Below are 26,237 nucleotides of genomic sequence, written 5' to 3' on the forward strand. Positions count from 1 at the left end.
TCCACTGTGCCATGCCTGGTCAGGCTAAAAATTGAATTTTTATCCCTCCCCCCCAAAAGGAGCCTGCAAACCCCACTGGTTGTGTGAGGCATCATGCACACCTGGAAATGTGGGTGGGACCTTGTGTGGGCTGGTGAGGAGCCACCCGGACGCCCTAGGATCCCAGAAGCAGGGCAGCTCCCTCCTCACACTTGGAGCTCAGTCTCCCCAGGTGTCTGGTGGGACCTGGAGTTGAAATTTATGGTGACAAGCCCGAGTGAGGGACAGGTCTGACCTGCTGGGACTGGGCTGCCGACTCCAGCCACACTTCCACCTAGGGGTCCCCAGTCCAGGCCACTCTGACCCAGGGAGCAGCAAACAGTCTCACCCATGGGTAGCTGATTCCTGAGGGGAAACACTGGAGTGGACGGTGTAGCTTGGAAGTGTTTGCTTCCTTTGACATCAGTGCCAAACCAGACCCGTCTGCCATTTGAGAACAAAATCAGCTTAATGAAAAGATCCCATGTAAACAAAACCAGAAGTTTTTCTCTGAAGAGGAATTCTGAAATTTCTGGGACAGTTGTTTCTCTTTTTGACTTATCGACTTATTACCATAGTAATCGTAACTTGTGTAAAGGCAGGAGAAGCAGCCAAAGTGATCTGCTTGAAAAAATTAGTCTCTTTAAAAAAAAAAATTAGGTTGTGTTCTTTTCATAGCATTAAATGATTTCAAAGATATTTTCTTTTTCTTTTTCATTATTCATTGAGACTAGGGGAGGCAGAGACAGACTCCCAAATGTGCCCGACCAGGATCCACCGGGCAAGCCCACTAGGGAGCAATGCTTTGCCCATCTGGGGTGTTGCTCTGTTGCTCAGCAGCTGAGCTCTTCTTAGTCCCTGAGGTGGAGGCTATGGAGCCATCATCAGCACCCAGGGCCAATTCGTTCCAGTTGAGCCATGGCTGCAGGAGGGGGAAATAGAGAGAAGCAAGAGGGGGAGGTGTGGAGAAGCAGATGGGCGCTTCACCTGTGTGCCCTGACTGAGATTTGAACCTGGGACATCCACACGTCCAGCTGACACTCTACCACTGAGCCAACCTGCCAGGGCTATCAAAGATATTTTTGAGAAAATAAACCCAAGGTTTAACAGTCCTGGCTTACAGACTAGACTGTAGGTCAATTCATTGTGGTCCTTCCCTCGTTCCGAGCCCCATAGCTGTCCCTTGGGCCCTCCTGGGGCTGCTCTGTGATCTAGCTTGTTGTTAGCAAAAATTTAAATGAAAATCTTGACCCTCTCAGAGCCTCGTGATCCACAGTTTCATTCACAAGCCGTGTTACTTGTGGCCCAAAGAGCAAAGTCCACACATCAATTCTAAGTTTTGTACACACGTGGGTGACTGGTGGCCATGGGTAACTCACTGTCTCCATGCTGAGTGTTAACTTTTGTGTCACTGTCCCCACAAGAAAGGCCTTCCTGTCCCCTAGAGTGGAAGGAGGACTCTGGATGGAGGGAAGAGAAAGACTAGGAACCAGCCCAAACCCTTCACAGGGGAAGCGGGCAGCCCCGGGAGCTCCCACATAATTCCTTCAAGCCAGGTCTCTTGTGTGTGCATCGTACACACATGCACAGAGATTATGCCTCACATGTCTCCAGCTTCTACAGAGCTGAGGACGTAGGAATCCATTGGTTTTTACAGCAGACTGATAGCTTGTTGGAAGAAGAGGCTATACAAAAATCGGAGAACTATGAGTCACTTTGTAATGGGGTTTTTGTGAACTTTTTATGTATCTGAGAGGATTGTAATTATTTGTTATTTGAAAATCACAGCCTTGCTATTCTAGATTCATAATTGTAATCATTTAAACCATGAAACCTTGAGTGCATGTGCTACTTTCTTAGATTTACCACCTACAGCCTTAGCATACATGTGAAATCCTAAGTCTCAGAGAGAGATTGGCCTAGTTGCTCTCATAATTTCTGACTACATTGTAACAGTTCATTTTCCCTGTTGTTTCTCCAGTCTGGGTGTTGACTCTAAGTTCAGAAAAGATCCCAGTAATTGCTGGGGTGTCAGTGTTCACACTGCAGCCTGCTGTCCCGGCTCTGTGTCCCTGGTGCCAAGCTGGGTCTGTTTACATGGGCAGGGCGACCACCCACGACTCCCTCTGCCTGCGCACTGTCCTTATCAAACCTTTAGAGAAGACAAAGGAAGCAGAGTCCTTTTCTTTCCATCTTCCAGAGGACGCTTTTCAGAATAAAAGGTGCCCTAAATCCTTTGTAACACCCATAAGCGAAGCAGGGCCTCTGAACAGCTGGGCAGTAGGCAAAGACGCCCAACGACACGCCTCTGCTGAGCTGTGCTCCGTTTCCCAGGAACAGAGAAGCTAATTTGTAAAATTGCAGCGGAACCTGCATTCAGGTGGGCTCAGCTTCAAACCAGAACTAAGGAGAAAGCCCCCGTGGGGAGGGATCATTCACCGTCCCTCGGGACTGCAGACAGGCCGACATGTGAGGAGGGGACGCTGGCCTCGCAGGATGAGTAGCCACTGCAGCCTTCAGGGTGGCCCGTACCTGCCCAGAGCTCGACGCCAGTGCTGGGACTGATGTGTCCACTTGTGCGCATTTGCTCTGTGGGAACACCTGGGCCAACACAAAGCACTTATGAAACAACTCAAATGTTCATTGACAGGGAGTGAGGGGTAGGGACAAGACTAAATCCCTGTGGAGTAGCACATAGGGTTACAAAGAGAGCAACCTGTGTACAGGCAGGACCCATACCACCTGTCTAAACCAAGAAAGCAAGTTGCAGAAACTTCTATACAACATGACCTAATTTCCATAAAGATGAAGGACAAAGGGAGGGATGGTGGGAGAGGTTTGCACAGACACCGGGGAAGACATTGGGAACAATATTGGTCACCCAGAGTCTGTACTTCCAGAGGGAAGATGGGCGGACGGAGGATGGTGTCCAGAGCCTTTGCACTTTCTAGGTCACATTTTTCTATAACATTTGAGGTTTGGAACTCCTCTTTACAATTTTTGTAACCTGAAAACAAAGCCACTGAAGAACCTGCCATTCTCGATGAGATGGGACTGCGCAGCTCTTTCAGCAGCAGGAGGCGGTGCCTGCACTCACTCACGCACACCACTGCCCTCCCGCCAAAGGCGCATTTCCCATCAACGTGTCCAGAACACGTTCCTCCACGGCCCAGCTGACACAGCACTGATCACCGGGAGCCAGGAGGCGGCTGGGTGCAGCCTTCTCTGCTTCCTTCCCGCTCACTCAGCTCCTAGAAACGCAGCAGAGGTTTGTGTTCACTTATGCGTTCGTAAACTTAACAACTTGAATTTTAGTTGTGGGCTCTATTCTGAAACTGAAGTGTTGTGGTTGAGCATGGACTTTGTTAGAAATAGATTTTATCTGCTTGTGGCTTAAATGAGGTTAGAAGTTACTCAAAGGCATGCACACGGACGTGCACACACATGCAGAGGTGCACACACAGGCATGCACACACACACATGTTGACGTGCAGATACAGGTACGTATACTTGTGTGCACGTGGACATACATACATACACACACAGATGTGCACACGACTGTTCTCCTACCCTCCCCCACCCCAGTTAACAGGTTCTCAGGTTCTGTGGGGCTAGGGTGGCTGCATGCAGACCCCACCCTGGGACTGCTGGGGGCCTGTGGGCTACCGCTGACCAGCTGCTCTGCTAAGGATGTCCTGTCAGGTACACAAGTTCCTTGGGGAGGGGTGGCTGTTTCCAATGGCCACAGAGATGCTGCATGCCCACTCCTCCCCTTCCTCCTCCTCCAAGTACTGCTTCAGACGTGGAGGCGGTTTTCTCTGAACGTGACAGACTCACCTGAAAAGTGTGAGTCCTTTCTCAGTTTGCAATCTAGGCCCTCAGAATGACTGCTGACTCCGCATACGGGTATGAAGTCAGGTTTATTGACGTGTTTACATATGGCGGCACACACATTTACAACATTTTGGGTTTTTGTGTTTGTTTTTTTTTTTAAATTAATTAATTGCCCTGGCCGGTTGGCTCAGCGGTAGAGCGTCAGCCTAGCGTGCGGAGGACCCGGGTTCGATTCCCGGCCAGGGCACATAGGAGAAGCGCCCATTTGCTTCTCCACCCCTCCGCCGCGCCTTCCTCTCTGTCTCTCTCTTCCCCTCCCGCAGCCAAGGCTCCATTGGAGCAAAAGATGGCCCGGGCGCTGGGGATGGCTCTGTGGCCTCTGCCTCAGGCGCTAGAGTGGCTCTGGTCGCAATATGGCGACACCCAGGAGGGTCGCAACATGGCGACGCCCCGGAGGGGCAGAGCATCGCCCCCTGGTGGGCAGAGCGTCGCCCCTGGTGGGCGTGCCGGGTGGATCCCGGTCGGGCGCATGCGGGAGTCTGTCTGACTGTCTCTCCCTGTTTCCAGCTTCAGAAAAATGAAAAAAAAAAAAAAAAAAAAAAAATTAATTAATTAACTTATTATTTTTTTTTCCTTTTCTGAAGCTGGAAATGGGGAGAGACAGTCAGACAGACTCCCGCATGCGCCCGACCGGGATCCACCCGGCACGCCCACCAGGGGCGACGCTCTGCCCACCAGGGGGCGATGCTCTGCCCCTCCGGGGCGTCACTCTGCCGCGACCAGAGCCACTCTAGCGCCTGGGGCAGAGGCCAAGGAGCCATCCCCAGCGCCCGGGCCATCTTTGCTCCAATGGAGCCTTGGCTGCAGGAGGGGAAGAGAGAGACAGAGAGGAAGGAGGGGGGGTGGAGAAGCAAATGGGCGCTTCTCCTGTGTGCCCTGGCCGGGAATCGAAGCCGGGTCCCCCCGCATGCCAGGCTGACGCTCTACCGCTGAACCAACCGGCCAGGGTGGTATTTTTTTAAGATTTATTGATTTTATTTATTTATTCATTTTAGAGGGGAGGGGGAGAGAGAGAGAAAGAGAGAGAGAGAAAGAAGTGGGAGGAGCAGGAAGCATCAACTCCCATATTGTGCCTTGACCAGGCAAGCTAGGGGTTTGAACCGGCAACCTCAGTGTTTCCAGGTTGATGCTTTATCCACTGCGCCACCACAGGTCAGGCCATTTACAACATTTTGAAACAACACAGTGACTCTGGTCACCACCCTTGCTCTCAGGAAACAGTCCCTCTCTGACTCCCCCGGGCCAAGACGCCCAGCCCCTGCTCTCTGGGCATCAGTGCCTGCCTACTGCGGGAAATGTCAGTGTCCCCAGCGTGCCTGGAGCACAGCCATGGCGCAGGTGACAGAGGAATGGCTGCCCAGCTGCTTGTCAGACCGCTGAGTGCAGCCCCCGCTCAGGGTTGTCTGGAAGCAGCGAGGTCCCACAACCCCGTTTGCTCAGACAGGACAGCCCAGACCCCATGCTCCTGCTATCTTCCCAGGCACTGGCATGGTTCCCAGGGTCTACGAGGCCGTAGGCAGCTCACTTTAGAACCTCAGTTTTAAGGGGGACCAGCATGGTGAACAGGGTGAAGAACTGCCGCAGTCAGGCGCCCGGGCCGGGTGTGGGCAGTGTGCCTGTCAGTGCTGCCGGGTCTCTGGGTGCGCTGGGTGCACTGCACTCTGCCCCCTGCAGTCACCCCGCTGTGGCCCGCGGCCACCCCAGACTTGCTCCAAGTCTGTAAACGTCCCGGTACTGACCACTGGGAATGCTGTCTGCCAACATTGGACAGAAGTGCTCTGTACATTTTTACATTGTGCTAAAATAATTCTCCATTTAAACAGAAATGACTTTAAGATTATTTTCATTAAAAAGAAAATAGGTTTGTTCCCACCAGATAAATGCCCTGTTTCTGGTGTTGATGAGCAGGGGTCTGCAGTGACTCCTTGGGGCGTCTGTGCACAGGGGCCTCACAAAGCATGACCACCAAGAACTGCTGCTCCCTGCTGCCATGGCCTCTATTCCAGGAGAGGGGGCGCTGGGGTGGGGGTGAGGGTCCACCGCGGCTCGCAGGAGCAATTTCAGGGAAGTCCTGAGCGGGCTTCTGTGTCCTGCAGACACACGGGCAGCCTATGGGACCTGGGTGGGACGGAGACAGGAATCATGCCGAGGGAGGGTAACCCTCTCCCCCTCAAGGGGGCCCAGCTCCCCACCAAAGACCCATATCAAGGTCAGAAACCCATCTTCCTTCCACCATAGCTGGACCCAAATCTGAGCCACCGCATCTTGTTTCAGGTGTCACTTGGTCTCCCCATTCTCTTCAAAAATTAGTCCGTCGACAGGGCCAAACATGAACAGAGTCACCTAAATGCACAAGTGTAACAATAATTAGATTTAAGTCCCCGTCAAGTCATGAGCTCAACCATCCACGGGTTGGATAAGTGAACCAGGTCGGCTGCACTGGCTTTGATCTACCCGGGGCACCCCAGGGCCCCATGGCTGGCTCTGTCACTCTGAGGGCGGGCTGGGCGGGCACACTAGATGACCGAGGTCTCTGTCTGCAGGAAGGATGGGGTGCGGCAGCCACGGGGGAAATGCAGGGTGCTCTCTGAGCCATTCCTGGAGATGGACAGGCTGTGTAGCCTGTCACCCCGGCCGGAGGGTGGGCTCAGGCACATGCTTCGCCACTTTCTTCTCAGCTCACTCTGCACCTGGGGTCAGGGCACAATAAGGGGAGAGAGGTCAGGAGGGGACGCACTTGGGTCTTGGCAGAACACATTCCTCCCTTTTGCCCTTCCTGGTGTCATCCCTCTATGTCCCATCAGACAGACAGGAACAGGCGTGGGAAGAGGGAGGACCAGGACTGGGACGCAGACGAAGGTCCAGCAGTGTCCTGACCGTGCCCTGAGGCTGGGGGCTGGTTCCAGGCACCATCAGTCAATATGACAGCAGTGGACACACCCGGAGCCCGAGACATACAATCCAGATTCTTGGAAAGGTCCCCAGGGGAACTGGAGGCATCGCTGTGTGTGGACAGCCCCCACGAGGGTGTTTCAGGGAAGGAGTGGCTGTGACCAGCATGAGGACAGGAGCAGAAGAGGCAACAGACACGTTGGCCGTGGAAGGCGCTGTGCTGGGACAGGCTGGTGAGGACTTAGCTGCGTGCATAGCAGGAGTTGTGTCCTCACCCACCCCACAGCCACAGCCCTCTGCCATGGTCTCAACACCGAGGTCTCTGCAGGCTGCCGGCTCTGCTATCTGCAGAACCCAGGAGCCCAGAAGGGCCTCAGCAGCAGCAAGCTACAGGGGAAGAGGAGATTCAAGAGCTGGTGACTCCCTGACTTGAATCTCCCTGTCACTCCTATTGCTGAGGCAGGGTGGTGACTCAGAACTTGAGAGTCTGCAGAAAGAGGCGGGGCAGCGTTGGTACTGATGGGCGGGAAGGAATCCGTCAGCAGGTGCGTGAAAGGAACAGTCAGTGAGGCAGAGCCATGCAGAGCTGCCAGGGTGACCGCAACTCAGATGTCATGATGGTGCATCGCATCAGGAAGGAGTGGCATTCAAAGGGCTGTGCTGCAGAGCCACACGCTCACACATACTTCCTGACACGCCCCAGGCAGGCACTTAGGGAGCAGGGTTCCCATGGGTGTGTCTAACCCCTTGCTGTACTGGGCTCACGTCAGGGTGGGGGGGGGGCAGAAAGGCAGAGTCCCTCCTGACCACCCAGAGTGGGACCTTCCCAGGGCTGGGTCTGGGCCATCACATTGCTTGGTATGGAGACAGGCTCTGTGGTCCTCGCTGGCAGGTCATAGGAGGGGCCCAGATGGTGTGGAAGAGTGAATGTGGCCTTGGCTGTTGGGCTAAGAGACCACAGATGCCTGGCTGTGGGTCAGGTCTGACAGAAGGCAGGCTCTCGGTTCAGGTTGGGGGGCACCTTAAGAAAACCCTCCTAATCTTCATGTCTGTACTTGGCTCCCAGGGCATGACAAGGACTTACCTCACTGTTGAGAAAGCAGTAGAGAACGGCCACCACCATGCCCTGCAGGCAAGAAAGTGTCATCAGCAGCTCTGGACATTCGGGTGGGAGGGACAGCCATGGGGACGAACCAGCCCCTACCAGACGCACCTGGAAGGATCCTACACACAACTCAAACAGGATCTGGTATTTGGAAGAGATTCCAATAGGAAACACGGCAAACACCATGTAGTGGACCCCAAACAGAGGGATGAGCAGCAAGGTGGACTTGGTCAGCCTCCTGCACAGAGAGAAAAACCCTGAGCCGGCAGCGTTGTGATAATGGTGACTGCAGCTTCCCCCTCACCTCTTACCTGAAAGCCCTGTGCCAGGTGAGTGGGCAGAGAAGAGAACCCCTTGGGTTTTACCCAGCTGGGCACAGTCACGTGCATCTGTATACCAGTTTCACACAACAGTGCCCAGTGCCCAGTCCTGAACGTCTTTCAAAGATTAAATTAGTGAGTCCTCATAAGTTTAGTGACAAGTATGATTATTTCCACTTTACAGATGAATGAGGCCACTCCCCACAGCGTCCAGCTAGTATGCGCCCCACATTGCGCTCCTGACCCCAGGGAGACAGGTGAGTGAGGCCCACCCTCAGGGGCAGATGGGTACCTGCCCAGAGTCACACAGCTCTCATCCGCTACAATTCCACCCTGGGTCTGTCTGAACCCGTAGCTCTGAGAGGATGGACCAACCACTGCGTGCTACTCTAGCAGTTACTTCACACTCAGGTTGGGGCTTGAACTTCCCTCACACATTCTTGATGGGAATTTATAGAATCATCTTCATTAGTAAGTATAAGCCCGGCATTAGTGCCAGCATGAACTGTGGTCTGAGGGGGGAGGAAAAATTAGGCATAAAATACAAACAAAACATGATCAAGGAGCAAAGTCAGTTGACAAAACAGGAGAGTGGGCAAAGCCCCTCCCTGTGTGGGCTCCCTGGAGGAGGAGGAGCTCCATGGGCACCCCGGCCACCCGGCCTCTGGCCAGGCCCTGTGCACGCCATTCCTGTAAGCAGCTACTCCAAGAATAACTCAGGCCTCTGCTGGGTGCCAGACCCCGGACTCCTGTCCCCGGGCACAGTTCTCTTTGCTTCGCCCACTCTGGCCTTGTGCCCTCAGAGTGCTGGCTGCGAGGCCAGCGCGGCAGCTCGGTGGATGGAAACCATACTCACTTATACTGTGACTGGTCGCTGCCTCTGACATCTGGGGACGTCAGCTTCTGCAGTAAAATTCGTATGATATTAACAAAAAAGATAAAATTGACCTGCACAAAAAGAGACAAAAGTTTGTTCCGGATCTCCCTGCAAGGGAGGCAGTTGAGCTGGTCCTTCTTGCTAGGACAGGGCCGTAGGCTCTGCATTTACAAAGGATCAGAGTCCTGCCTAGCCTGGACCGGCCCCCAGGTCCAGCTGGACATTGTCAGTGGCATCGCCAATCATGACCCCAGCTGCAGCAGCATGCACAAGTTAATTCTGAGAACAAAAAAGGACAAACAGAAATCCAGCCCCTCCCTCACATGTCCTACTGGGTCAGACTAACCCTGACTCCCGGTGCCCCTCCCACTGGGAGGTTGCAGGAGCTCTCTCTGCCCATCCTTGCCCATGACCTCAGGGTCCACTGAGACCACGACTCCAGGGGCTCGCCCTCCCGAGAGCTCTGCTCTCAGAGACCGAGTGGAATGGACCATCCATTCACACTGATGACAGGACGCGGGCTTGCTCTCTGCCTACAGGTGCAACCTGGCAGGTAACTTATGTTTCAATGCAGACATTACTTACTATAATAGAAATTAAAATTGGTGTTCGTATAACCCACCAGGGACCGCTGTGTTCATTGGTATCCCAGCAACTGCAAGAGAGAGAAGGGAAATCACGTCACCACGGATCTGTCGACAGACTAAAACGAGGACAAGCACGCTGCCCGTGGACTCTTCCTCCCCTGTGCCTGCAGGACTCGCTGCCCTTGCCCCTGTCTGTTGTGTGGGCCCTCCTGGTGTCCGTGCGCCCAGGCATGAGGCACCACAACTGGGCATTAAGAGGCCTTGAGGAGACCCATTCCTGTTCAGTGATTCTGTTTTGTTTTATTAGCAGACATGGCGGTCTGCTAATGGGCAGGTGACACCAAAGTGCGACCCAGAAGCTGGGAGAGGGGGCAGGTCAAGTCCCATGAAAACCCCATTGCATATGTGTCTAACTTGGGGTTGGTGCAGCTCACACTGGTCCAGCATCATGAAGAAGAGAGCCAGCATGGTACCAGGCACAGTCTGTATCGCGCCAGCCCAGCACTTACCCTGTGTCTTCTAACGAGAGCCTGGCCGCAGTCCATGCACTTGTGCACATGGTGGGGATGCCTGCAGAGACACACCTGGTCACCCACAGCCCCACGCTGTCCACTCAGAGCCACCATAGGGACGCACGTGCGTGCCTTCGTAAACCAGGACGGTCAAGGACCAAGGACGCGCACTTTCTCATAAGAAGGTGAAGTGCAAACTCTTTTTCACTGCACACAAGTTTGCGCTCACACCTTGTTAAGCAAGGGCAGTGACTGAACATGAGTCTGACAGCTGACCCTTCATGGCCTGACCTGCGTTGCCACCTGGTGAGTGCTGTTGTTGAAGTGTGGAAGGGGATAAGGACACTGACATGGGAGGGGTGCCCTTGTGGCACGTGGGGGGTCCCACAGCCTCATCCCTTCCAGTTCTGGCTGATGCAAGGCTTTATGACAGGTGCGCTATGAGGACCTCTGCTCCTCCTCCCAGGCCCCTCTGTCTCACTTTCCCACACGGGATTCGCTCCTGTGGCATCTGGAGCAGTTTTAACCCAGGTGCCTGGTGTCTAGGAAAATGGAGTATCGGCTACGGGACTCTCCAGTTGTCCTAGAAAAGCTCTTCTCATATGACCTGAAGTGCACCCTATGGGGCAGCAAAGTGTCTTCTGAGGGGACTGGAGGGTTCATGGAGAGGCAGAGGGGGCGCTGGGCACACATAGGCACACGGGCCAGGCAGGGGAGCGAGTCTTACCCCATCCTATCAGGAGATACGCCGGGAAGCGGCGACTGGGGGAGAAGATGGCCACCAGGAGGGTGTGCAGGTACAGCCCCTCCACCAGTAGCCAGTAGAAGTTGGCCATGATGCAGTACTGGAAGAACACCAGGCTCAGCTTGCAGCCCACCTGGAGCACACAGAGCAAGAGAGCATGTCCCCATTCAGGGTAGCCCTGGCCGGGCGGCCCAGACGATAGAGCATCAACGTGGTCAACAGAGATTGTGAGTTCAACCCCTGGTCAGGGCACGTGTCAATTCTTGACGGCACAACTAAATGTAGCAACAGTGCTTCTCTGTCTCTGTCTCTGTCTCTCTCAAATCAATGGAAAAATCTTTTTAAAAATTAGCTCAGGGCAGGCATAGCTGCTCAGGGACACAATGCACACCCTGGTCTGTTAAGGAGCCAGAACCCCCAATGCAGAGGCATTGACTGCAGATGTGCATGTGTTAGAGTGAGGCCCTCAGCACCCACAGCTCCAGCATGCAGAACTTGCTGGAAGGTGGACCAGGGAATGCTGTATGCAGTTTTTGAGCAGTAGGCTTGTCGCTGTAACAGTGAGTGCAGGAACGTGTGGTTTTAGCTCCTTGCCTGACCTCTGCCCTCCTCTCTACCTTGTCCCCATCGATCCTGTCCCCAGGCCCTCTCTGCTCTCTCTGTTCTTCCTCACTGTCCTCTCTTAACAAGATAGAACAAACTAAAGGGGAAAACAAGAGAAACTAGTCAAGGACTTCTTTCCTCAGGAGATCTGAAGGCCACCCTCAAGTCTGTCCTGGGTCCCTTACCTGGAGAAAGCCTTACCCAGGAGGATGGCTGGTCAAGGCAGTGCAGAGTGCCTGAGCTGGAATACAGGACATCGTCCTTGACCAACACTGAGACGGCCCGGAGGATGAAGGAAAGGAACAAATTCAGGTGGATGTAGTTCCGGGTGCAGTGCAGCCGCCTGTGTGGGGGAGGGGGAGGGAGAGATAATCAAATAGTGATCTTGTGACAATTTGTAGAATACTCACAGAACTCCCAAATGGATTTAGCAAGGTTGCTGAAACAAGGCTAATACACAGAAATAAACTCTTTCTAGAAAAAATTAAAAATGAAAAAATTTAAAAATATACAAAATAGTATAAATAAATATCTGGAAAAGACTATCAAAAGATGTGCAAGACTTTACTCAAAACCAAAGTCATAATGGAAAGAAATGAAAGAAAATCTAAACAAACAGGACCTATTATTGTAACAGGTTGAATGATACAAAATTATAAAGATACAAGTCTCTCCAACATGACCTGTAGATTCAATGCAATCCCAAATAAAATCCTGCAGAATTCTTTTAAATGGCGACTGACAAGCTGATTTTTAAAAATTCACACACAAATTCAAAGGCCAAACTCTTCCGAATGAAAATGAGAGTCGACAGACCCACGTTGGTGGAAATCAAGGCTCAGGATAAAGATGCAGAAATTACAACAACATGGAAATGGCACCGTGACAAAGAGGCAAAGGGAACAATGTCTATTCCTATGATAAGGTCACAAAGGTGCCACTGCCACACAGCAGTCAAGGACGGGCTTTTCATCAAGTGGTCCTGGATAGACTGAACACACATTCTGAAAAAGACAAAGGGACCTTAACCCCCACCTAATGCTATACACAAAAGTCAGTGCCAGGTGGATCATACATCTAAACCTGAAAAGTTAAAATAATAAAATAAGTAGGTGATAACAGAGGAACATGCCAAGGATTTCTTCGACAGGACTCCGGGAGCGTTGACCATGAAAAACAAATGATAAATGGACCTCATTAAAATCAACAAGATTTATTGATTGAAAAACCCCATTAAGAGACTGTAAAGTCAAACCACAGGACTGGAGATGAAATTTCTAGTGCCTACTTCTGGCAAGACTCTACCATATAACTCCTAAAAATCAACTTATAAAAAAAGAGTGACAATAGGATAGAAAAATGAGCAAACAATTGAAACAGTACTTAAAATTTTTTTTTCTAAATGTGGTTTCATTATCCACTATGGAAATACATATTAAAAGCCACAATTCTATATTATTATTATAGAACTAATTGATTGGCTAAGTTTTAAAAATTGACAATAGCCTGACCAGGCGGTGGCGCAGTGGGTAGAGCGTCGGACTGGGTTGTGGAGAACCCAGGTTTGAGACCCCGAGGTCACCAGTTTGAGCGCGGGCTCATCTGGTTTGAGCAAGGCTCACCAGCTTGAGCCCAGGGTCGCTGGCTCGAGCAAGGGGTTACTTGGTCTGCTGTAGCCCCCGGTCAACGAAGAATTGATATTTCTCATCTCTCTCCCGTCCTGTCTGTCCCTATCTCTCCCTCTCTCTGACTCTCTCTGTCTCTCAAATAAATAAATAAATAAATAAATAAATAAAACCAATAAAAAATTGACAATAATAAATGGTGACAAGAATGCAGAGCAAATAGAAGTATTATACACAGCTGGTGAGTATGGCTAAGGCCACCCCTGTGGAAAATAAGTTGGCAGTATCCAGAAAGACTCAACCTATGCAAAGACTATTACCAGTAAATTTAATATAAATATAAAATAAGCATTGCTATAAATGTGTATTTGTGTAAACACACATACACATCCAAAGTAGTGTGTAGATAGTGCATAAGAATATTCATAACTTCATTGTTACAGCTCTGCTCCACACCAAAAGTCAGCACATATCCTCAAGAAGTGGAGGAGATAAACAAATTGTGTCATATTCACACAGCAGTGAGAACAGGATAGCCACATGCAACAACACGGGTAGATTTCCCTGCAAAATGCTGAATGAAAGAACCCAGAGAGAGAGGAGTTCCCTTTGTATGATTCTAAGTCCATTCAGAAAGAGGCAAAAGTCATCTACAGTGACAGAAATCCAACTAATGGCTGCCTTCTTGGGGACAGGTGGTTATGAAAAAAGGGTTCATGAGGACCACTTCTGGTGCAAACAGTGTCCTATGTCTCATCCTGGGCATGTGATGGCAGCTGCCACGGCCATGCAGCAACACTTGGGCTATGTGCCTGCCGTCCAAGCCCATGTTGCACTCACAGACTTTGATAAATTGCCCCCTTTGTGCATAAAATAAGGACATGATTGCTTAATGCTTTTGTAGTGTATGGGGCTCTGGTGGAGAATAAATGTTGGGAGACTGCAAAGAATTCTCTTCCTGGGGTATTATCACGGGACAATGGAGCATGTTACTTTTATAAAAAAGATTTTAGAATCCACCATTCTCAGAGATGTCCAGGGAAGTGGTGACAGGTACACAAGCACACCTGACAGCTGGAGGAGGAAGGAAACTGTGTTTCTGGGGCTGAGACGAAGATAGAGGTGAGAACCATTCACCAGCTCCAGGAGCTGTTTCCAGCAGTCGTGACACATCAAACCAGCAGCAGAATGCCACCATGGCAGACTTGTCTGTTTCAACTATGAAGTCTCACCAGCAGGTGACTAATGATGCCCATGTAAAAAAGATTGTGTTTGATTCTCATAAAACAATTCAAGATTCTCTGAATCACATCCAAATTTTCAGTAATTCCAGAATGCTTTGAGGCTGGCTAGTTAGTTAAGTCACACAGGACAGATCCAGGGGGTCAGCCCATGACAAGAACATGGATGGTTCAGCTCTTTTAAATTAAGCTGAAATGTTTCCCATTCATTACCCTGTGCCACCTTACCCTTCTGAATTTTCCTTTCTTTTTTGCCTGGTAAAACTTGAAGATTTAAAAATATACAATGATACATGAGAGATAGTACAACAAATATTAATATGGCAACAGTGGTGGTTTTGTTTGTTTTTAAAGAACTGGAATGTGACAGATGTGGCCCACATTTTTCAAAGTACATGTACGTCTGGGTTAAAGGTGCTGACTTACTCATTCTGAGAATTAGCAGCCACCTGATACAGATGAGATGCCTGAAAAATGATAGTACAATTTATTCACATTTAATCAGCTCTGTTCTTCACTCATTTATTTTACTTTCCAAGTATGGACCTGCTCAGGGGTCTTTGGTTCTAAAGACATTTCACCAGTTATGTCATTGTTTTCCTCTCAATATTGATCATCATTAAAATAATATTTTAGCAAATGGAAATAAGATATGTGGTAATCAAAGCCCTGTTAAATGTCATCCATTTTACTTAGGGCAACCAATGCTGAAGACATGAAGACATAGGTTTAATCCTGAATATCAGCCCTTACCAGACAGAAGCTTCTGTTTCAAGAGCAAAGCTTCTAACCTCCAACCCTGACAAATGGTGTATGTCATTAGTTACTAAAGCCACCTGCTTAAGATTCGGGTGGGCGGTAGAGACTCAAACCTCACTACTATAGGAAAAACAGGCAAAATTCAGAGTGCCTACCCCCTGCTGTGTGGGTTCCACTGGCATCCACACTTTACAGATGCACACAAAGGTTAAATAATGTGTCTAAGGTCACACAGCGCTCAGAGACTGGCCCAGGATTTGAACCAGGTAGTTTGACACCCTCGGTAGAGCTCCGATAGCCCAGACAGCCTGAGTTGCTCCTGCATTTTCACAGCACTTGCATATTGGCTGTATTTGGTAAGTAGTAGTCAGACTGAATTATTATCCAGGGTCACTACTATCTCTTTACAGAAGAATTGCACACTAAGTAATGTAAATACTGACATCACATTTCACACTGGCATCCCCGGGGTTCTGTGCCTGCTCAGTGCAGAGAGGGCTGGAGGCCATGGTGTCTCCCTCTCCGATGGGCTTATGCCGTGCAACAGGCAATTCCCCCACCTTGAATCCTTTGCAGGATCAGACATTTGCACTACCTACCTGAAGAGGCAAAGAATTATGCTTCCGGTTGTGAGGGAAATCAGAGAGACGCTGTAGCCCAGGGTGTAGATGGCCTTCACCACAACATAAAACGTGACCTGCAAAGAAAGACAAACCCGTCTGTGAGCTGCTGGCAGCCAGTGTGGGACCAAAGAGCAGTGCCCAGGTACAAGGATGCCCTGCTCTTGGCTGCTGATGATCTAGCAACCCCAAGATAGGTCCTTCTACCTCCTTTCTAAACCTCAAAGTTACATTTCTTCTTTAAACACCCAGCTTCCCCCCCCCCTTTTTTTTTAGCGAGAGAGAGAAGAGACAGACAGGCAGGCAGGAAAGCAGAAAGATAAGAAGCATCAACTCATAGTTGTGGTACTTTTGTTGTTCATTGATTCCTTTCTTATATGTGCCTTAACTGGTGGGGCTACAGTTGAGCCAGTGATCCCTTGCTCAAGGCAGTGACCTTGGGCTCAAGCCAGCAACCCAGAGACATGGGTTCATGTCTATGATCCTCATGCTCAAACCGGTGACCTCGGGGTTTCAAACCTGGGTCCTCAGCGTCCCAGGTCAATGCTCTATGCTCTACGCCACCTCCTGGTCAGGCCACCCAGCTTTCCTTTACATTCGCTGCCTGTGACTTCAGATGGTTTCTATAAAGCAGGTCTGTCTGGAAAGAACGTGGCCAGCAGCCTCCCAGGAGACCCCCACCCCAGGGATCAGCAGCTGGCCTCTTGTCCCCACAGGGTCTGAACTCTGGAGCAGTACCTGCCACTCTTTCAACGTTTCTGTCAACGAGAAAATGCTCAGCTCCATGCGATCATGTTAAATCTCAAGAATGTACAAGCACTCTGATGACCACAAAATCAGAAAACGTCATGGTTAACACCAAAGGAAGAGAGAAGTCCTGCAGTAAACAGTGGGGGCAAGGACACTCTAACCCCAAGTTCTTCCCAAGACCACTTGGCCAGCAGCAACAACCCAGTCCCAATTTGCAATTAGAAACAAACAGAACACTGCGGGAAGGAAGCTCCTGTGCAAGATGACTGTGTTCTGCCCTGTGTGTGCACGTCCTTTAGCTCTTGGCGTGGCTCGGGTCTCACGGGTGAAGAAAGGGCTACAGAACCCCACCCCTGAGGGGCCCCCTCTAAGGCCAGCAGTGGAAGCGGGCAATTCCGTCCCTTTGTGGCTTCAAGGCTGCAGCTCTACAGCTCTGTCTCCAGAAAAAAGCAGGTGATGGGCAACGGTTCAGAAAATGTCCTTACACACTGTAATTTTAGGTTTTTGCCCATTTCCTGTTTCCTTTTCCAATTGAGGGGTCACAACTAGGAGCAGCTCTTTATCTTTTCATCTGGTGATAAGAATTCAGCTGGAAATGAAATACCTCAATTCTTTCTTTTTTTTTTTTCTTTTTTTTTCTTTTTTTATTTAGATCACTGATCTATTTATTTAGTTCTCAGCGGACAAGTTTTGCACATCTTTTCTTAGGTACAAATATAAATATTCCATATTTTGTAAATGTAATGATATCTGAGTTAATAGACTGTTTTTGAGCAGCTTTAGGTTTACATAGAAATTGAACAGAGAATACAGAGAGTTCCCATATATCCCCTCATGCTGCCCGGGTAGTTTCCCCTATATTAATATGTTGCATTAGTGTAGTGCTACATTTGTTACATTTGAGAAGCCAAAATTAACGTATTGTTATAAACCAAAGTCCACAGTTTACATTAGAGTTCACTGTTTGTATTTTACATCCTATGAGTTTTGAAAAATCCCCTGTGTTTCGTCTGTCATCCTTCTCTCCCTCCTCCCAACCCTTGGCAATCACGGATCTTTCTACTATCTCTGAGGGTTTGCCTTTTCCAGAATGTCATATAATTGAAATCATCCAATAGTAAACTTTTCAGACTGGCTGCTGTCACTTAGCAATAGGAATTTAAGTTTTTCTGTGTCCTTTCTTGTCTTTTTTTTTTTTTTTAAATAAATTTTCATTAATGGTAATGGGATGACATTAATAAATCAGGGTACATATATTCAAAGAAAACATGTCTAGGTTATTTTGTCATTAAATTATGTTGCGTACCCCTCGCCCAAAGTCAGATTGTCCTCCGTCACCCTCTATCTAGTTCTCTGTGCCCCTCCCCCTCCCTCTAACTCTCTCCCTCTCTCCCTCCCATGTCCTCCCTCCCCCCACCCCTGGTAACCACCACACTCTTGTCCATGTCTCTTAGTCTCATTTTTATGTTCCACCAATGTATGGAATCATGTAGTTCTTGTTTTTTTCTGATTTACTTATTTCACTCCTTATAATGTTATCAAGATCCCACCATTTTGCTGTAAATGATCTGATGTCATCATTTCTTATTGCTGAGTAGTATTCCATACTGTATATGTGCCACATCTTCTTTATCCAGTCTTCTATTGAAGGGCTTTTTGGTTGTTTCCATGTCTTGGCCACTGTGAACAGTGCTGCAATGAACATGGGGCTACATGTGTCTTCACGTATCAATGTTTCTGAGGTTTTGGGGTATATACCCAGTAGAGGGATTGCTGGGTCATAAGGTAGTTCTATTTGCAGTTTTTTGAGGAACCACCATACTTTCCTCCATAATGGTTGTACTACTTTACAGTCCCACCAACAGTGAATGAGAGTTCCTTTTTCTCCACAGCCTCTCCAACATTTGCTATTACCCGTCTTGTTGATAATAGCTAATCTAACAGGGGTGAGGTGGTATCTCATTGTAGTTTTGATTTGCATTTCTCTAATAACTAATGAAGCTGAGCATCTTTTCATATATCTGTTGGCCATTTGTATCTCTTCCTGGGAGAAGTGTCTGTTCATATACTCTTCCCATTTTTTTTATGGGATTGTTTGTTTGTTTGTTGTTGAGTTTTATGAGTTCTTTGTAAATTTTGGATATTAGGCCCTTATCTGAGCTGTTGTTTGAAAATATCATTTCCCATTTAGTTGGCTGTCTGTTTATTTTGGTATCGGTTTCTCTTGCTGAGCAAAAACTTTTTATTCTGATGTAGTCCCATTCATTTATCTTTGCCTTCACTTCTCTTGCCATTGGAGTCAAGTTCATAAAATGTTCTTTAAAACCCAGGTCCATGATTTTAGTACCTATGTCTTCTTCTATGTACTTTATTGTTTCAGGTCTTATATTTAGGCCTTTGATCCATTTTGAATTAATTTTAGTACACGGGGACAGGCTATAGTCGAGTTTCATTCTTTTGCATGTGGCTTTCCAGTTTTCCCAACACCATTTGTTGAAGAGGCTTTCTTTTCTCCATTGTATGTTGTTGGCCCCTTTATCAAAGATTATTTGACCATATATATGTGGTTTTATTTCTGGGCTTTCTATTCTGTTCCATTGGTCTGAGTGTCTATTTTTCTGCCAATACCATGCTGTTTTGATTATCGTGGCCCTATAATATAGTTTAAAGTCAGGTATTGTAATGCCCCCAGCTTCATTCTTTTTCCTTAGGATTGTTTTGGCTATTCGGGGTTTTTTATAGTTCCATATAAATCTGATGATTTTTTGTTCCATTTCTTTAAAAAATCTCATAGGGATTTTGATGGGAATTGCATTAAATTTGTATATTGCTTTGGGTAATATGGCCATTTTGATTATATTTATTCTTCCTATCCAAGAACAAGGAATATTTTTCCATCTCATTGTATCTTTTTCAATTTCCCTTAACAATGCTTTGTAATTTTCATTATATAGGTCCTTTACATTCTTTGTTATGTTTATTCCTAGGTATTTTATTTTTTTTGTTGCAATCGTGAAGGGGATTATTTTTTTGAGTTCGTTTTCTAATATTTCATTGTTGGCATATAGAAAGGCTATGGACTTTTGTATGTTAATTTTGTATCCTGCGACCTTACTGTATTGGTTTATTGTTTCTAATAATCTTTTTGTGGAGTCCTTCGGGTTTTCGATGTATAGGATCATATCATCAGCAAAAAGTGATACCTTTACTTCTTCTTTTCCGATATGGATGCCTTTTATTTCTTTGTCTTGTCTGATTGCTCTGGCCAGAACTTCTAGCACCACGTTAAATAAGAGTGGAGAGAGTGGACAACCCTGTCTTGTTCCTGATTTAAGGTAGAAAGTCCTCAGTTTTATGCCGTTTAATATGATGTTGGCTGATGGTTTATCATATATGGCCTTTATCATGTTGAGATATTTTCCTTCTATACCCATTTTGTTGAGAGTCTTAAACATAAAATTGTGTTGTATTTTATCAAAAGCCTTTTCTGCATCTATTGATAAGATCATGTGGTTTTTGTTCTTTGTTTTGTTGATATGGTGTATTACGTTAACCGTTTTGCGTATGTTGAACCATCCTTGAGATTCTGGGATGAATCCCACTTGATCATGATGTATTATTTTTTTAATATGTTGTTGTATTCGGTTTGCCAGTATTTTGTTTAGTATTTTAGCATCTGTATTCATTAGAGATATTGGTCTGTAGTTTTCTTTCTTTGTGCCATCCTTGCCAGGTTTTGGTATGAGGGTTATGTTGGCCTCATAAAATGTGTTTGGAAGTATTGCTTCTTCTTCAATTTTTTGGAAGACTTTGAGTAGAATAGGAACCAAGTCTTCTTTGAATGTTTGATAGAATTCACTAGTATAACCGTCTGGGCCTGGACTTTTATTTTTGGGGAGGTTTTTAATAGTTTTTTCTATTTCCTCCCTGCTGATTGGTCTGTTTAGGCTTTCTGCTTCTTCATGACTCAGTCTAGGAAGGTTGTATTGTTCTAGGAATTTATCCATTTCTTCTAGATTGTTGTATTTGGTGGCATATAATTTTTCATAGTATTCTACAATAATTCTTTGTATATCTATGATGTCTGTGGTGATCTCTCCTCTTTCATTTTGGATTTTATTTATTTGAGTCCTGTGCCTTTTTTCCTTGGTGAGTCTTGCCAAGGGTTTGTCAATTTTGTTGATCTTTTCAAAGAACCAGCTCCTTGTTTTATTGATTTTTTCTATAGTTTTTCTGTTCTCTATTTCATTTATTTCTGCTCTGATTTTTATTATCTCCTTTCTTCGGTTGGTTTTGGGTTGTCTTTGTTCTTCTTTTTCTAGTTCCTTAAGGTGTGAAGTTAAGTGGTTTACTTCGGCTCTCTCTTGTTTGTTCATATAGGCCTGAAGTGATATGAACTTTCCTCTTATTACTGCTTTTGCTGCATCCCAGAGATTCTGATATGTCGTATTTTCATTTTCATTTGTCTGTATATATCTTTTGATCTCTGCGCTTATTTCTTCTTTGACCCATTCATTTTTTAGAAGTATGTTGTTTAGTTTCCACATTTTTGTGGGTTTTCCCCCCTCTTTTTTGCAGTTGAATTCTAGTTTCAAGGCTTTATGATCAGAAAATATGCTTGGTACAATTTCAATTTTTCTAAATTTGCTGATATTGTCTTTGTGGCCCAACATATGGTCAATTCTTGAGAATGTTCCATGTACACTAGACAAAAATGTATACTCTGTCGCTTTGGGATGAAGTGTCCTGTAGATGTCTATCATATCCAGGTGTTCTAGTATTTCGTTTAAGGCCACTATATCTTTATTGATTCTCTGTTTGGATGACCGATCTAGAGCCGTCAGCGGTGTATTGAGGTTTCCAAGTATGACTGTATTTTTGTTAGTTTTTGTTTTAAGGTCAATAAGTAGCTGTCTTATATATTTTGGTGCTCCTTGGTTTGGTGCATATATATTAAGGATTGTTATGTCTTCTTGATTCAACTTCCCCTTAATCATTATGAAATGACCATTTTTGTCTCTGAGTACTTTTTCTGTCTTGTAGTCAGCATTATTAGATATGAGTATTGCTACGCCTGCTTTTTTTTGGGTGTTGTTTGCTTGGAGTATTGTTTTCCAGCCTTTCACTTTGAATTTGTTTTTATCCTTTTTGCTTAGATGTGTTTCTTGTAGGCAGCATATAGTTGGATTTTCTTTTTTAATCCATTCTGCTACTCTGTGTCTTTTTATTGGTAAGTTTAATCCATTTACATTTAGTGTAATTATTGACACTTGTGGGTTCCCTACTGCCATTTTATTAATTGCTTTCTGTTAGTTTTGTATCTAGTTTGATTCTTCTCTTTTGTTTTTCTATCATTTGTTTTTGTTTGTTTGTGTTCCATACTTCTTTCCTCTGTTGCTACCTTTTTTAAGTCAAGTGTTTTTGTGGTGGTTTTTTTAAGGGTGGTTACCATTAAGTAATGAAAAGGGTACCTACCATATTCATTGTAGTACCCTATCTTATAAGTATTTCTGCACTTCATCGTCCTTTGCTACTGTTAATCTCCATCCTCTCCCCCCCTTTTTTTCCTTTGTTGTCACAGTTTAAGTTTGGTTTTATTGTGTTCTTGGTGGAGCTGTTACTTGTGGTGTTGTTTTCTTTTGTTCTTTGAATCTGGTTGGAAAACCCCCTTTAGTATTTCCTGGAGTGGGGCTTTCTGTTGATAAATTCTCTCATCTTTTCTGTATTTGTGAATGTTTTTATATCTCCTTCATACTTGAAGGATAGCTTTGATGGGTATAGTATTCTTGGCTGAAAGTTCCTCTCTTTCAGGGCTTTAAATATTGGGGTCCACTCTCTTCTAGCTTGTAGAGTTTCTGCTGAGAAATCTGATGATAATCTAATAGGCCTTCCTTTATATGTTGTACTCTTCTTTTCCCTGGCTGCCTTGAGAATTTTTTCTTTGTCATTGGTTTGTGTCATCTTTATTATGATGTGCCTTGGAGTGGGTTTGTTGGGGTTAAGAAAACTCGGTGTTCTGTTTGCTTCTTGAATTTGAGGCTTTAGTTCTTTCCACAGGCTTGGGAAGTTCTCGTCTATTATTTGTTTAAGTATATTCTCCATTCCATTTTCTTTCTCTTCTCCCTCTGATATACCTATTATTCTTATGTTATTCTTTCTGATGGAGTCAGACAATTCCTGTAGGGCTTTCTCGTTTTTTATTATTTTTGAGTCTCTTTCTTCTTCTCTCTGTTGTGCCTCAAGTTGTTTGTCTTCTATTTCACTAATCGTATCCTCAATCTGGGCTGTTCTGTTAGCTAAGCTTGTTACCTCGTTTTTCAGCTCGTGAATTGAGTTTTTCATTTCTGTTTGATTTGTTTTAATAGTTTCAATTTCCTTGGTAATATATTTTTTGTGTTCATTGAGTTGTTTTCTGATCTCCCTATATTGCCTTTCTGTGTTTTCTTGTATATCTCTGAGTATTTTTAAGATTTCTATTTTAAATTCTCTGTCATTTAGCTCCAAGGCTTCCAATATGTTAAGTCTTTTCTCCATAGATTTTTCCACATCTATTTGTGTTACCTCTCTTTCTTTTGTATCCATAATATTCGATTTCCTCTTTCTTATTGGCATCTGAGGGTGGTCTTGTTGATAGCACTAATTAGAATTAATAAAGAGTAAAAAGTAAAAAAAAAAAAAAAAAAAAAAAAAGGTAAAACACCCCACAAAAAAAAAACAGTAATAATTTATTATTTCCCCCTTTTTTTCTTTCTTCTCTTTCCCTCCTCTCCCCTCCTCAGGGAAATATCATGCCTATAATGGAGGGCCTGATTTGGGGTGAAGAGTTCAAGGGGCAAAAAAAGGGAGTAGGGACCTACTAAATGCAAAAAAAAAAAAAAAAAAAAAAGGAAGAAAATTTTAGACAAGCATAAGATGATTTGCTTGTAAGTGATGGTCAATTAAGAGATATAATGAGAGGGATAAGAGGGAACCAGAAAAAAGGACCAAAAAAAGAATAATAAAGAAGAAAAAAATAAAAATAATAAGTAAAAATCTGTTGTATTAAGTGGAGCGAAGACTAAATACAATGGAGACCTTGGGTTGGGAGGACCCAAAATGCCACAAAAATAAACAAACAAGAAAAAAACAAAAACAAAAGCAAAAAAGAAAAATAAAGCCTAAAAAAGCCTTGAGTCCCAAATTAACTAATTTGTTCGTGATTGAGGATTAAATGGGAGGAAAGTAAAACGAGAAAAGAAAAAACGAATAGAAAGGAAAAAATAAGAAATAAGAGAAAAACAAAGGAAGAAATAAAAAAGGAAGAGAAAAAAACAAAATAAAGCAAATCAAAAAAAAAAAACAAAAGAGGAGAGAGTGAGAGTTAAGTGTTTTGGAGTATAACCTTAAAGGAGGGTGAGGATGAAGAAGAGAAATAAAATGTAACAGTTATGGGTAGTGTAGTTCAAGAAAAGGGAAGCATAAGATGGACAGAGAATAGAAGGACCGAGGTGGAGGAAATAAAGGCAATGAGATAGAAGAAACAAACAACAACAACAAAAAAATTAGTGGAACAAGTTGTAAAGTCTGTGGATTTTTCTTGATTTTGAGAGGTTAACTTCTTCCTTTTTCTTTTCTCTCCCTCTTCCTGGTCGGTGACTCTGTACCCCAGGTTCTGCCCCTGTGTCACACTTAGGTAGGGATTTGCAGTTGATGGGATTCTATGGCAATGTCATATAATTGGCTTTAGTCTTGCTGGTAGTCAAGGCTTGTTGGCGTTTGCAGGGTCCAACGATGAGAGAGTTTGCTTTCCTGGATTCTCTCTCCTAGTCCCCCCTTCCTGAATTAGCAGCCTGGTGATCCAGCTATAAGGCTGCAACTGCTTCTGCCTGGGGAGTAAGAGGCTCAAAGAGCTGGGAAATCCCCACTCTATCCCCACTCAGTGCAAGGCTTTGGGAAAGGCTCTGGCAGTCAGGGCCTCCAGTGTAATCAGGCGGGGGTGGGAGTCAATTGTTGTCAAGGTGACTGTTCAGCGCCTAGCATTCAGTTGGACCTCTCAACCCAGGCTTTCCACACTTTGTAGCCTGTTTTGGCTGGGAAGAAGAGGCACTAGTCTCTGCTTGCGACTAGTGTAGTATAGATCTTATTATCTGCCAAGTCCCTCTTGTTAGCGTTTATCCCTGAATATGGAGGCTCTATCAATCAGAAGTTGCCCCCGCCCCTTTAGCGAGAGGCACTAAAAAATATCACGCCTCTTGTCTTGGGTCGCTGAACTGAGAGAGATCTTATCAATTAGAACCGAGGGTGCGCAGATTTCATGGGTTAAGCTAATTTCAGTGATTGGGTCGCAGCTGTGCTCCCGAAGGTATTTTAGGCTGCCTGCGCGCGCCCCTCCCCCAACGCTTGATTGTTAGCTTGAATGGCTGGGTGAGGTGCCCCGCCCACGGAGAGAATCTCCCAAGTAGAAGACCACCCTTGTGCCTCTCCCGCTCGCCCTGCCACTGGCGGCTGGATCGCACCAGGCGCAGGATAATGGGGCACCCTGGGTGTGCGGGCCAGTAGGGCGCTCTGGGCGTGTGGAATGCCCAGGGCACGCATGCGAATGGGGTGCTCCGGGCACCAGTGGCTGGCGACTCTCACTCGCAGTGCGCAGGCCGCTGGGAACGTTAGCAGTGCTCGCTCTGCAATTGGACCGGGTGCGCGCCGGCGGCTGCTCGCTGCTCCCGAGTGTGGGCGGTGCTCGCTCTGCAACCGTACCGGGTGCGCGCCAGCGGCTGCTCGCCGCTCCGGAGTGTGGGCGGTGCTCGCTCTGCAACCGTACCGGGTGCGTGCCCGCGGCTGCTCGCGGCTCCCGAGTGTGGGCTGACTCACCACAGGCGCACTCCCTCAAGGCTTGAATGAACGTCGCTGCGGTAGCTTCCTCCACACCCTCGTCTCTCAGATTCAAGTGATAACAGTCCTTTCGCTTTCAGTTTGTGTGGAATTCCGGAATGCTCCGAGGATAAATTTTTCTGTTTCTAGTTGATAAATTTGTTGTGATTTAGGGGAGATCTGTCGGACGCGCTGCTCACGGCGCCATTTCCGTGACGTCACCCCCTCAATCCTTTCAAAAGCACGGCAAAGAAAACACGAACAACACACCGGCTAACGGATGTCAAGATGGAAACCACACTGAATGGGGCCGCGGGAGGCCCGGTCTACACCTCCCTGAGGCCCCATCGGTCGTGTGTACCTGCTGCCACATGTGTTCAGCCACACGCACTGTGTCCTCCAGCACTCCATCTGCACACGGTCCTCCTGCGACTTGCACCTGCTCCCCTCTGAGCCGCACATTGTCAAACCTGTCATCCCAAGTCCTGTGCTCTTCAAACTCAGGGAGCTAAGAAGGCTGGGTTGAGGGTCCTGACCCAGAGGCATGGGACCAAGCTTCACAGCCTCAGAGAGACTGAGGTCTGGGGCTGAGTTCGGTCCTTTACCCTTAATGGAACAGACAACAGCGTCGTGACGCCCAAGAGCCTTGAGGTGGACGCCCCAGCAGGCCAGGCCTGGCTCTGTCTGCTGTCCTGGAGTGATCATTAACAGCCCCTCTTTCCCTCAGAAGTCCAGGTGAGCTATCCCCTGGTCTGCATCTAGAGGACCAGCGGAGAGGCCAGCATTCTAGCATCACAGATGGCCAGAGGCTGAGCCAAACCCCATTGAGAACGGGGTCATCA

General features: G+C 46.8%; 1 protein-coding gene across 2 annotated transcripts in view; it reads right to left on the minus strand.

Annotated features, from left to right (window-relative positions):
* Nucleotides 1-4,453: 4,453 nt before the first annotated feature.
* Nucleotides 4,454-26,237, minus strand: part of VIPR2 (vasoactive intestinal peptide receptor 2) — a 38,390-nt gene continuing 16,606 nt past the window's right edge. The window contains exons 5-13 of one of the 2 annotated variants that reach the window (XM_066236651.1): nucleotides 15,778-15,875; nucleotides 11,755-11,896; nucleotides 10,933-11,083; nucleotides 10,203-10,263; nucleotides 9,692-9,761; nucleotides 9,086-9,132; nucleotides 8,018-8,147; nucleotides 7,889-7,930; nucleotides 4,454-6,602 (exon numbers count right to left, since the gene is read on the minus strand). In XM_066236651.1, coding sequence (XP_066092748.1) covers nucleotides 6,429-6,602; nucleotides 7,889-7,930; nucleotides 8,018-8,147; nucleotides 9,086-9,132; nucleotides 9,692-9,761; nucleotides 10,203-10,263; nucleotides 10,933-11,083; nucleotides 11,755-11,896; nucleotides 15,778-15,875 — 915 coding nt within the window. In that variant the 3' untranslated portion in view covers nucleotides 4,454-6,428. Of the gene's footprint in view, nucleotides 6,603-7,888; nucleotides 7,931-8,017; nucleotides 8,148-9,085; nucleotides 9,178-9,691; nucleotides 9,762-10,202; nucleotides 10,264-10,932; nucleotides 11,084-11,754; nucleotides 11,897-15,777; nucleotides 15,876-26,237 lie in introns of both variants that reach the window. The other variant, XM_066236650.1, reaches the window with a different exon arrangement.

This window comes from Saccopteryx bilineata, chromosome 6 (genome assembly GCF_036850765.1).
Source record: "Saccopteryx bilineata isolate mSacBil1 chromosome 6, mSacBil1_pri_phased_curated, whole genome shotgun sequence".
Taxonomy (NCBI): domain Eukaryota; kingdom Metazoa; phylum Chordata; class Mammalia; order Chiroptera; family Emballonuridae; genus Saccopteryx; species Saccopteryx bilineata.